This window comes from Bemisia tabaci, chromosome 1 (assembly GCF_918797505.1).
Source record: "Bemisia tabaci chromosome 1, PGI_BMITA_v3".
In the NCBI taxonomy this organism is placed as follows: domain Eukaryota; kingdom Metazoa; phylum Arthropoda; class Insecta; order Hemiptera; family Aleyrodidae; genus Bemisia; species Bemisia tabaci.
This window is the reverse complement of record NC_092793.1, coordinates 74,698,129-74,711,375: the sequence shown is the minus strand read 5'-3', so window position 1 is coordinate 74,711,375 and position 13,247 is coordinate 74,698,129. Positions and strand designations below refer to the sequence as shown.

The 13,247-nt window shown below is 38.8% G+C and overlaps 1 protein-coding gene across 1 annotated transcript in view; it reads right to left on the bottom strand.

Moving 5' to 3' along the window:
- LOC109033200 (neo-calmodulin) overlaps nucleotides 1–13,247 on the bottom strand; it is a 105,529-nt gene that overhangs the window by 87,397 nt on the left and 4,885 nt on the right. Inside the window, exon 2 of the mRNA XM_019045707.2 lies at nucleotides 4,755–4,810. Coding sequence (XP_018901252.2) covers nucleotides 4,755–4,793 — 39 coding nt within the window. The 5' untranslated portion in view covers nucleotides 4,794–4,810. The remainder of the gene's footprint in view (nucleotides 1–4,754; nucleotides 4,811–13,247) is intronic.

Genomic DNA, 13,247 nt, shown 5'->3' with positions numbered 1-13,247 from the left:
GAAAATGTATTACATTTGTCCCTTACCTCATTCGTGTAGAAATTATAAGGGGCCGCCAATGAGCCAGGTTCATGAAGAAAGGGGGTACCAACCGTACAATAACCGTAGCCTCAGGCAAGGTTAAAACATAATTTGAAAATTCGAGAAACAAAAGAGACGCTGAAGTGAGAAAACTAGTCATATTCAACCTCTTCTTAATGTAATATTTCACAAAATTAGGAATGGGTATTTAAGTTAACATAAAAAGTCTTGCCTTAGAATTGTTCAAAATGGCAGCCTTTTCAATTTTCAATTTTTGGTGAGCATGGAAAACGTAGAATCAGACAACGTCAAAGGTATAAATCAGTTAATTTAAAATCCAAAACTTTGAGACAAAAAGTATGTGGTATGTGAATAGTGAATTCTAGACTCTATTTATGGGCTTGCCGTGACTTCCGAGCAATTTTTTTTTTTTTTTTTTTTTTTTTTTTTTTTTTTTTTTTTAGCAAAAAACAACTCATCACAGTCATTGCACTAACGTCAATGGCTGCGCTATCTCATCTTGCATCACGGCGCGAGGATGCGACTATTCGTGATCGATGGATGTCCGTGTTGCATGTGCAAAAATTGAAGGCGCGCCGACTTGCCTCATTCGAAGCAACTAACACGTGTGCTTTCGTTAATGCGTGCCGTTCCTAGTTGCTAAGCCTTTACCCTTGAAACTCTCCGGCACACTCGACTTGTTCAAAGATTTCTTTTCACAGACTACCGTGTTTCATATTTTTGTAGTTTTTCCCCCTTTTTCCACCAGAGTTTTTGCGTGCCTGACCAAGAAGGAGGGTGCCGGAGGCCAGAAAATTTGGGCAGTTTCCCTGATTGGGAACATCATTGGTAATATAGTCACAATATTTCTGTATTCTCATATATTCTTATAAGTCTTTCTGTACTTCTGTATTTCTGAATTCTTTCTGTAACTAGCAAAATTATAAAATATGAAGCATTATGATTTTTTAAACTTATTATCTTGGTAAAAAACAGTATTAAAACAATTAATATAGTAGAGATGTATTCGATAATAATTAGACTATTGATAATTTGTGTTTTGGAAATTAAATAAACTATTAACAATAAAATAAAAAGCATAATGATTTCTTTTATTATCATAATTTTAATAGTTTTTAAAAAGCAATTATTAAATAGTTTATAGTAAGCAATTTTTATGAAATTAGTAATTGATTCTTCTTTAGGGGTATAATAATCCAATTTTTCTCCGCAAAAACTCAGTTAAAGTCGTCATTGTCACTAAGTAGAATATATGGTGTCTCATAATACTATAAAATTATTTTCTTTTCCAGAGACAGCAAAATCATTTTAATCGCATGTAAGCTTGTACAGATCACACATGTCGATGATGAAACTCCCAAACCACGTGTCTCGTTTGCGGTGTTTAAAATTCTCCGCTCCCATTTTATTTTTTCAAAGGAGAAAAAATCAATATCATTCTCCGGTGTTTTTACAGAGGTTTCTCCGCACAGAGAAGATGAATCACGGAAATTTACAAGCATTTACGTTGAGTGGTTTCCCAATTAGAAAATGAAGTATGACAGGAAGTCTCCGACGTTTCAAACCGAGATACGTAGTTTGGTAGTTCCACCGTCAATATCAAAGGAAATAAAACATTAGAACCAATATTACGGGGGATTATTATCTGAAGAAATAGAATTTTCTCGAGCAAATTCTTCATTTATAATTTACATTATTAAAACAGCGGTTGTCGCTTATTGAGATCTTATTTTTTAGCAATGTACGACTTTTGACACCTCGTTTTTTTCGTTTGTTCCTTTCTCTTGTTTTCTTTTTCTAACCGTGCAGTGTAAGCACATGACATACTTGGTTCCAGAGTGTTGGGAGTTCATGTTAAGACGGCAAAGAAACACGCCAAGGAACACACACCCCCCTGCCCGTCACCTCCTCGGAAAACTGCTCGGAGACATCCGTCAAGTTTAAGTGCGCGGCCTTTGGAAGCGAACTGTTGATCCCCAGAGGCGTGCCTTTTGATTTACTACAAAAAGGTTATGTAAATGCCCCGGGACGCGCGCGAGCATCCATCAAAGGCCTGAGCCTCCTCAAAATTGGTTCTTCCGCGGACAAAAATATAGGTGAGAGGACTAGAGGAGTGCGGGTGTACTCTGCTCCGTTGCCGTGGTGGCATGTAGTTTCACATAGAGTCTGCCAACTTCAACAAGCAGGAATCTAAGCTCATATTCACACGATCAAAATATTCTTCCACGGGAGTATTGAGATACGAGGATTCTTCATGACTCAGTGAAGGAACAAGTAATTGAAACATACTTTTGACATGTGCTGTAAAAATAAAACCAAATAATGGTAATAAAATGCCACCGGTAAATGAGAAAGACTCCCTTTTTTGTGATTTCGAATCAAACGACTTTAGAGATTTAAGAAACGTTTAAAGATTACCTACTCTACGTTTTATGCCTCGTTAAAGGTTTAAACTAATATTACCGTCCACAAAACGTATATACCGTACCGTTAGATTCACTGCCCGTAGGATTTATAACATCCCCTGATATAAAGTCTACACACCAGTAAGTCTAACAGTGCGTGATATACGATTTTTACAGTTTATTGTTTAAGCAGGTCTCCGAGAGAAAATTCTTAATATTATGGTGTTGAAAAATACGCCTTTTAGGTATATTTTTGGACGAAATTTACTTTTAAAGTTATTTTCTTTGTAGTAACTTGATTTATTTTGCGAGGGAAGCTCTATACTCTTAAAGAATGCCTGTCATTATTGATCAGTTGGAACGCCTTCAATGTCAAATGATACTGTGCAACACCTCCGTCGTAAAATAGTTGCTTGAAGCGCCGTGGCACTCCGCGGCGCGAGCAACCAGCGTGATACGCGTGGCGCCTACAAACCTAACAGGGATACTTCACGCATTGCGCAATGCGTGAAGTATCCCTGTTAGGTTTGTAGGCGCCAGCGCGCATTTTGCGCTAGCAGCACGCCGCTGAATGACCATAGGTGGGATTTACAGGTCAGAAAATGTGGAAAAGCATGTTACACTCTTGGTTTCTTCCACCTTGCTTTCATCCGAATTCCCGAGTTGAGTAATCCGAGTTGAGTAATCAGTGAAAATGTGTGTCTCCCTGACAAATGAAAGCAAGGTGGGAAAAACCAAAGGTGTCACTTCCTCAGTGGATGACGGCCTAAACCGAATTCTTCAAAGCGCGATATCTCCGTCAATATTTAACGTTAAAAGTTGCTATTTGGACGGATCTCATTATTTCAGAAGATCTACAAGAATCAAGCATCAAAACACGATTCTGTGACCAGCGCAACTGACTCATTTACCATTACGAGTGCCTGCACTGGTTTTCTATATTTTTATGCATGAAAACTTTACTCTTAGAATGAAACAGTAAGTCATCGATTAATTTCAGCCAAATTCGAAGGGGAAACGTTTCAAGGTATTTCCGAAAATGCATGAAAATTATTTACAGAAAAGATAAATTTTCAATACTTGGTAGGGCAATCCCCCCTTGCCCTCCAAGGTGCCCCTGACGTCGCAACTCCGGCACGTTTGTTAGAAAGGATTCCGGGGAAGGTTAAGTAAATATTTGCTGTCAATATTTGATTAACCCTGTCGCGGTACCGCAAACGCGCCCTTGTGTGATCAAAACCCCTCCCCCAAATCACACCCCTGCCGACAGAAGTCAACGGTGATAGTGTGGATGAAGTGGAAAGTCGACCATGCCACCCTTCGTGTCTTTATGGTGCAAAATTGTGCCGGAGTGAGCCGATTGTCAGTGATAAGTGCGCCTAAAATTGAGGAAGCGTTCAGTGAGATGTCGCAACCCTGTTCGACACGATCAGACTCGAGGGTGTTTTGATAAGAGGATTGGAATTACCGCGCCCCTAATAAAGGAGTTTGTGACACCGAAAATCGACAGGATATAGAATTTGTGCTCAAGGTGCGCAGCATGCCTCGATCAAACCTACACAGCAGCATCCCTCCACAGCACATTTTTCGACTTAAAAAATTCGTGATCGTTCCAGATCATTGGCCATGTCATTGATTTAAAATGTGATCATTGGTTTTTCAACCATTTCAGGACGCTAGTATTACAGGCGCACAATACTTAAAACCCCTTCAAAAACGCTGAACGCACAACGCCTCATCAAAATTGGAAGTTATCGCTTTCATAGAGAAATCTTGTTTGATCAGTAAATCTTTTTCAAAGTAACCCATCTTTCTACAGTGGGGCAAAGGGACAGCCGCAAAAGTTTTGTCATCTCGAACAAGTCTTCCTTTGCTTCTATATTCATAGAAATTCCATATATTTGTCTTATTGAAATCGAAAATATGATATTAACAAGTAGTTTTACTTTAACAGTGTGTAAAACTGTCACGCTGTAATGAATCAGTTTTAATACGGGTAGCAAGAGTGTTGTAGCATTATCATTGTGGATAAATCGTACATTTTATTTTACATTGAATTAAAAAATTTACACCATCTCACAATAGATGTACATTTTATTTGATGAAATATACAAACTATTTGTCGAGTGAAATTTTTGGAAGTCATAAATTCTATTTTACCTTGGACTTCACAACTTTAAAAAAAAAAGGTGTTTGACAATTTCCTGCAACGTTATAATAAAAGGGTAATTAATTTAAAAGGTGTAATTGAAGTAACGCCATGCCTAGATTGTTTACAAAATACGTTAGAGGAATTCTTGAACTTACTCTTCGCATGACCCGGAGAGAAAACGAGGAGGTCTTCATTTTGTTTTTGGTAAACTCTAGAAAAGAACAAACATTAAAAATGTGATTAATACATTTTTCCGGTTAAATCATGAGAAGATAAGCAAAATTAGCCCAAGAAAACGCACACTCGAGCTGATTTCAGATGTGCTAACCTTTGTGCATGTTACTTTAAAACTGTTATTTTGCTGCAAAATTCGTTAACAAATACAACACATTTGCTTTATATTGGATCAAGAGCTACAAAAAAGTAAGATAAATTATTTTCCGTGAAAATGTGATTGTATTCAAAATTTTATATGAAATTTTGATCCACATTCATTAATATTAGATCACGTTCTTATTGTCTGAGTATACTGTATGAGGTTTTGAGAATGTTTTATTGATTTGTTACGAAATCAATTCATAAAATCAATCGAATCAAATCCATGAAATTTATCGCACTTTCATGAAAATTTTTTGTCTTGAGTTTTTATAAATTTCAATCAATTCCCGAGCTCGTTTGGTTTATACCTAAATGAGAATTGTTCCATAATTTGACAAATCGGTGTGGTACCTATATCAAAATCAAATAGTAAATGAATTATGCTCTGGTTGGAATTTCATCGAATTTTATGGGTGTGAAGTCCGTTTTAAGTTAAGTTTCGAGGGAGAAAAAACAGTTAGAAAACAGTGCGGTTCTGTCTCTTGGCTGCGGATTTGATTTTGAACTTTTATAGGCTTGACAGGCAGAGTCTACATACTGTCGCTAAAGAAGAGAAATTAAGAGGAAAGAGGAAAAGAGGAAAAGAAAAGAAGGGCGGCTATAAAATTGTGCCTGTGCCAGATTGTAGCGAAACCAATAATTTTTTTTGGGGGTTTAAGGTTTATTTTTCCAGAAAACATCTCAGACTCAACAGAAAACAGGAAGTAACCAAGGTACGCCAGCTATTGCCAAATTTTATTGGCTAATTTAATTTTTTACATGGAAACGGTTGTGCGGATTTTCGTGCAAATTTCAAGGAATTTTCTCCATTGTACGAAGCAAATTCTTCAAACTATTTAAAGGAATCAGCACAAACGCTCTCTTGTAAAAAATTAAATTGCCCTGTTAAATTTGGCAATAGCTGATGTGACTTGGTTCCTTTCTGTTAAATGCAGTCCAGTTTCCAGCAATCTTTATTCATAACAATCCATTTTTTCCGCGACCCTCACTGTATGAAAGTGAAAACAGCAGTACAGTAGGAGTCAATCAAAGTGGGTACCACCCTGTCTTACTCTCTTACTCTTAACCGGAGACGAGTAGAGGCCCTTCATAGGCAGCTTAGCGATTGTGGATGCTTTTACTTTTGGAGCTCCATCATTTCAACTTTTAACCTACCTACTTTCTTACTATTTAACCACGTGTTGAGCACCTCATTTATTAATCAACCAGATGTTTGATAAATTTTAAGGCTCACTGCGTCACCAGAGCTCAAAAGAGCCAAAACTCAAAAGCCGAAAAGTAGGGGCTCAACGGTCAAAAGGAAGGTAAATGGCTGTTTCCGCCTTAACATTAATCGTTCAAAGAAATGTATCTCCCGAGGTAATTGCGCTACATTTTGCAATTAAGAACTATAAATTTCCCCGGTTTAAAAACAACGTATGTGCCATTAGTTTCCCTATGCACATAAGTGTTTTTTTTTTTCAGATTAGTTAGAATTTATAGCTCCAAATTGCAAAATGCAGTCCAATTTTTCCCCCGTCAAGAGGTTAGTGGACGGTCTCTCTGTTCGGAATTTTCTCTGTAGAAGAGCTCCATGTCACACTTGCTCGCATTTGGACTAATTTAACTCAAAATAAACTATATCCATCATGACATGAGCCCTGTCATGCATGCATCCTTATGGATCTCAGGGCTCATGTCGGAATGGTTATAGATCCTTTTGATTTAGGTAATACGTCCATTTACTAAAGTCGCGTGTACACCTTGCCCACCTGTGACGAAGAGGGTGGATTTTCGATGATAAGCCCCGACGGTTACATCCTGAAAACACAGGCTTCAAGCGAGATTAAAGAGGATGTGATCAACACAGCAATGAGCCTCAATAATAGCCCGTCCGAGATTGTCATCGCATCGATGCGTCCATTAACTCCACTTTAATCCAATTTTGAGCCGCAACTTGGAGCCCGAGTTGGGTTACGTAGTACCCTAACTCGCTACGGTAGGGTAAGTAGGGTATTGTCTCGTATTTTAATTGTGAAGTAGTGGACCGCACCCGGCTTCTATGTGAGTTTTGATGGGGTCAAACTGGCTTGTATCAGGGATGGTTATCCAGATGAAAACCAACCACCTTACGGTGTTTTATCCACTATTACATGCGTAGTGTAAAGAGTTGGGCCCTGCTTAGAAAAAATCTAAATGCGCGATTCCTAGTTGTGCGGTTTTTGTAAATATTTTAAGCTTCTTCCATGAGAGAAAGAGTGAACTTCGTTCCCTACGGTATTTAGCGCTTGTAATTTATTACAAGCGCTAAATACCGCTTATTTTAATACGGAACATTATTCGTAAAGAGCGACGCCAAGAATGGCACAATTTGGGCCAGAAGGGATTTTTCTGAAACCGGGCCCAAACGATACCTTATGATACCCTAAAACTCTGGTAAAAATTTTAGCTTGAGTATACGCACGGTTTTTGAGAAATGAGGGGGCAAAGTTGCCAAATCGCCACCATTCTGGACAGCATTTCTACAGCAAAAAGCAGGGCCGGATTTAGCTTTTTGCCGCCCCTGGGCAAGCTACATTTTGTCGCCCCTGGGTCTGCAATATTTCGCCACTTTATTGTCAACAGTATCCCCTCCTCCCCCTCCCCCTCTCCGCACTCCTAACTTCCCACGCCATCTCATCTTGCCCCCCCCCCCTCGTGGGCCGCCTGGGCGCGTGCGCGTAGCTGCTTCAAAATGCGCCGCGAATATATAAAATGGAATGGATGGATGAGACAAAAATAAAATGTGGAGACAAAGTTGAAGCTAGTGTAGCTCAATGTATTAGTTGCAATGTATTTTCGGAAGATCCGGTCAAAAAGTTTTTCTCCGGGTTTTCAGTTTAGCAAAGCTGTCAACCAGAACATCATTGTCTAAATTGATTATCAAGTCTGCCTCGATGTTTAAAATTGCCGTGTTGTTTAGTATCACTCCAACGAACGATCATCCTAGCGCTCAAGGCCGGACCTAAGGGGCGGCAGCTTTGCCGCTCCCGTCAAGCGTCAACTCCCTTCCTTCATACATTTTGCCGCTCATCTTTTCACTTCGCTCCGTCTCTGTCTCCATTTTTCCTTTTTTCTCGCTTTAACTTTCAACTAATCCAGTGCCAAAATTTGCCGCCCCTCAAAATTTGCCGCTATGGGCAAGTGCCCCAGTGCCCTATAGGTAAATCCGGCCCTGGCAAAAAGACGGGAAAAATGGACGAAAAAGTTACACCTTCGATGGGTTTCGGCTGTAAATGTTCTCATTGGGCCCCCAAGCATTTGACCGTGTTCAGTTTCAAAAATTTTGGTCGCACAGTGGTCCAAAATGGGGGGAAATCGTCGAAAAATCAGGATTCTTTGTCAAATTTTTAGAAATGGAAGTAAAATTGTCAGTCTGCTGTTGTTTTCATGGCTAACAATGTTCGTTTCGGTCATCAATGAATGAAATTGTGTTGAGCTTCACAGATTTACATCTCACAATGGTCAAAAATGGGGGAATTAGTGGACAAATTAAGATCCTTTGTCAAACTTTTTAAAAATGAAGTGAAACTGTTGGTCCCCGGTAGAGTTTAGATCCCGGAAAAATTCTTTAAATTCTTTTTTTGACTATTTAAATGTTTTTTTAATTTATTCTCTCCATTTTTCTTTCTTTTCTTTAAATTTCTGAAAGTTTGCATATTTTATAGAGGTAATGCTACAAAGTCTATTCTATAACAAAGTTCCATGAACAATCCGGTCTGGCATGTAGTAATAATCAAAAAAATTAAAAACATGAATTTTTTCGGGATCTAAACTCTACCGGGGACCAACAGTTTCACTTCATTTTTAAAAAGTTTGACAAAGGATCTTAATTTGTCCACTAATTCCCCCATTTTTGACCATTGTGAGATGTAAATCTGTGAAGCTCAACACAATTTCATTCATTGATGACCGAAACGAACATTGTTAGCCATGAAAACTGCAGCAAACCGACAATTTTACTTCCATTTCTAAAAATTTGACAAAGAATCCTGATTTTTCGACGATTTCCCCCCATTTTGGACCACTGTGCGACCAAAATTTTTGAAACTGAACACAGTCAAATGCTTGGGGGCCCAATGAGAACATTTACAGCCGAAACCCATCGAAGGTGTAACTTTTTCGTCCATTTTTCCCGTCTTTTTGCTGTAGAAATGCTGTCCAGAATGGTGGCGATTTGGCAACTTTGCCCCCTCATTTCTCAAAAACCGTGCGTATACTCAAGCTAAAATTTTTACCAGAGTTTTAGGGTATCATAAGGTATCGTTTGGGCCCGGTTTCAGAAAAATCCCTTCTGGCCCAAATTGTGCCAAAAAACGGTCGTTTTTGGCGTCGCTCTTTTGGCCTAATATCAGCTGGTTTTAAAACAGGTTGCAAACAGTGAGCCTAACTGTATTTCACGTTGTGGAAATATTTCATATTGCGGAAAAAAAATTGCCTGAGAAGTTACTAAATTGGGTTCCTCCTGGTAGGAGACGTAGGAGACGTCCAGCAAAGTCGCAGAGATATGGCATTCAAGATGAAATTTCAAAGTGCAATTTACCAGATGACCTCTATTTTGATAGACAAGGATGGCGATTAGGTGTTGCAGAGCGCTCGGGCGCGCTATAAATGACTTGTTCATACGTCGAAGGCAAATATAGTCAAATCAGGCGACAAACAGTCAAATATTCTTATTTAGATTGAAATTTTGATTTTTTACCCTAATTATAGACTAAATACAATTCGTTGCTTCTGTAAGGAAGAATTCTCTGTAAAAATATGCAGCATACTATTGTAATTTAGAAGATTTTAATATCCTGAATGCACATCTCTCATAAAATTTTCAGCACGCCATAAAATACAGAATTTTTAAAATTTTAACATTTGAATGTACTAAATGCATGTAATAAGGAACGAAAAAGGAGAGTTCGCGGGTTTAAAGAGTTAATCTTCCCAAAATATTGAAAACCCGTGAACTCCTCGCCATAAATTTACAGAATTCCGTAAACTATCAAAATTTGACTACCGGCCTCGGCATTTGATAAAATTCCTGATTTGACTATTTGCCTTCGACATATATATACCTCGAGCACTGACCATTTAACCGGGAAAAATTGGCCGCAGGCGCTCTTTGAAAAATGTAACTTGGGTGTCTCATTTTGATTGCGCCGTGTCTGTAGCTCCGCTCCAGGACTTCACCGTGGGGAGTGCGGAGAATTAGGTGGATTTTTCCCGGTAAGCTTGTTCAAAGTGGCAGTCATCTTATTTTACGACGGAATTTTAAAACTGTCATTTAAAGTTTCTTGCACGTGGGGCGGGAGTCTTCCTCCCCCTATCGATCAGACGTTTTACTCGCTCCCAACTTCATTCTGCAAGCCCTCTGATTACCATCCCTCCCTCGGTGCGAACTCGTAAGCTCACAAATAAAAACGCCGACCTTTCGGGACATGGAGAGCGGGCGGCTGTAGAGGGTGGGCCACGAGAGGGGGGGGGGGGCTACTTTCTTTTAAATTTCAAATTAGGCGTCATAAAAACCGGCGCGACTGGCATCTTGATTAAAAACTTCGAGACCACGGTTTAGCAGGCCTGTGACTGGGTTTTTTATCGTGGTAATTAGTGAAAGCGTGAGTTTTGATTACATTTGACAACTTCCCTTGATGACAGGGTATTTAGTAACTTTTACAAGTGCTTAACTTTTACAAGAGTCGGGCAAGGGCATTCTGTCGTGCGAAGGAAAAACTCCGTATGACATTCGAGCATTGCCAAATTTCTCCCGATAGAAACTTTTTTTTGGAGGAGAGGTATCATTTTTTCTTCTTGAAAATCGCAAATGCTTTAGATTATATTGCGAATAAATTCACTGAGAAAGGATGTGTCCCATTAAGGAGGGTATTTTGGCCCTAACTTTGGTCGAAAATTGAAGCAGCTTAAAATAATGTCATGTATGGTCAAATCGACTCTTAATCATCTACCCTGTGAGAACTTGTCCTGATTTGAGGTGTTTTTGAAAGGTTTTTGCTTGATTTACCAGCGCAAAATAGTGAAGTTTTGTAGTTTTCTCGAATAATTGCTCATTTTCGGTCCAGAATTAGATTGTTTATGTACGAGCACAAGCGACTACCACTTTCATATTCGAATATGTCAATCTTTAGTGCACCGATTACAACATATTTAAAGGAGAAAGTTGTAGTCGCTTGTGCTCATATATAAACAATCTAATTCCGGACTGTGAGAACTTGACCTCATTTGAGGTGTTTTTGAAAGGTTTTTGCTTGATTTACCAGCGCAAAATAGTGAAGTTTTGTAGTTTTCTTGAATAATTGCTCATTTTCGGTCCGGGATTAGATTGTTTATATATGAGCACAAGCGACTACAACTTTCTCCTTTAAATATGTTGTAATCGGTGCACTAAAGATTGACATATTCGAATATGAAAGTGGTAGTCGCTTGTGCTCGTACATAAACAATCTAATTCTGGACCGAAAATGAGCAATTATTCGAGAAAACTACAAAACTTCACTATTTTGCGCTGGTAAATCAAGCAAAAACCTTTCAAAAACACCTCAAATGAGGTCAAGTTCTCACAGGGTAGATGATTAAGAGATTATTCTAAGCTGTTTCAATTTTCGACCAAAGTTAGGGCCAAAATACCCTCCTTAATGGGACACATCCTTTAAAGAAAAATACATCCTAAATTTTCCAAGAAATTTTGTGTTTTAAAGAAGGAAATTTGGCAAAGATCAGAGGCTCCAAAGGTTCTTCTATAACACGGCGGCTTTCTGATCTGCATACTCTCCTATCGCACCAAGCAAAATCCGCATACCTCCACGGAGTCACTGTTGAAGGTGTCCGCTGTTCCTCCATCATAGCAAAGCAGTCTTTTGCTCATGGTCCCTCATTACCGTGCCAGCGTTCATGTGTATAGGGAACCCTCTGCATAAATTATGTAACGCCTTAAAGGGAAAGGAAGCGTTGCAACGTGCTACAAGTGCTGCGGTCGTGCTGAGAAAAAACGCGGAATGGACATTTGGACGTTGCCCAATTCCTAATACAATATCTATTTTTAAGGACAGAGATTCTCAAGTTATGATCGTATAGATCAACCAATTTGGCATCATATCTTTGCATTACGTAGAGACTCTTACTTCAGAGATTTTTTTTTTTTTTAAAAAAAAAAAAAAACCTCATTCGAGTCAAATTTTCCCCATCAATTGTGCTGTTTGGCACAATGCAAGTCACTTCCAATCGAAAAGCAGCTCTAGACGCAATTCGGGTCTATTTGGTCCCATCATTAATGCAGTTCCTTAGAACAGTTGTCCTTCCCCTAGTGCATTGGCACAAACAACCAAAGTAGCAGGTTGAAAAATATTCAACTCTGCGAGTTAGAATAATTGCGTCAAACACAAAGGAAACGCGTATTAGCGCCTGCAAGACTGTGGGAATACTTCACGCATTGCGCCAAACACAGCACGATTATACCGTCACGTGACACGCATATAGCGCCTACAAGACTTTAAAATTCATCACGCATTGAGCCACGTTGCGCGCTTTGATCGTTAAATATTCGCAATTTCGCACGAAGATTTTAATTTCATTTCTATCTGTCAGATCCAACAATAAGTAGATGCTAAAGTCGTAAAATGCGTATCCATTGGCGGAACTAGGAATTATTCATAGACCACTTCATCCTTTAGGATGTAGGGGCTCACGGAAAGGAATTCCTCAAATAAGGGTATGTGCAGGATCTCCCATAGCTTTTTGTAAATATTTATCCTTGAAACTTTCAGCACTCTGGATTAATTCGATGGATCATTGCTGATATGAACGATACACAAATGCATTTTATAAGTGAAGCAACACTGGAAAGTTTTCCGTCTGAATCGTAATATTCTATTTCTGAAACCAACTGAGCAAAACTCGTTCTAGCGGAAATTTTAACTTCACGGGCTAAAGTTCCGTTTTTCCTACAGGATCACATTTCAATTATATTTGAGAATACTTGCTTCTTTTAGAGTAGTGTAATCTACACATATATGTTACACCGAAGCAATTCATGTATCGAATAAACTAAGAAGAAAAAACATCTACGTAAAAAATCGGCCGAAAAATATTTTAGAAACAATTTACTTTCAAAATAGACCGCCGATAGCACATAGGTTTGGGGAATTTTAAGTTTGGTATCTTTCTTCACTATCGATGAATTTTTATAAAAATGAGAGGGAAAATATGCTCAGCAGTAGCACAATATAATGTAAGTAATATTAATGCAA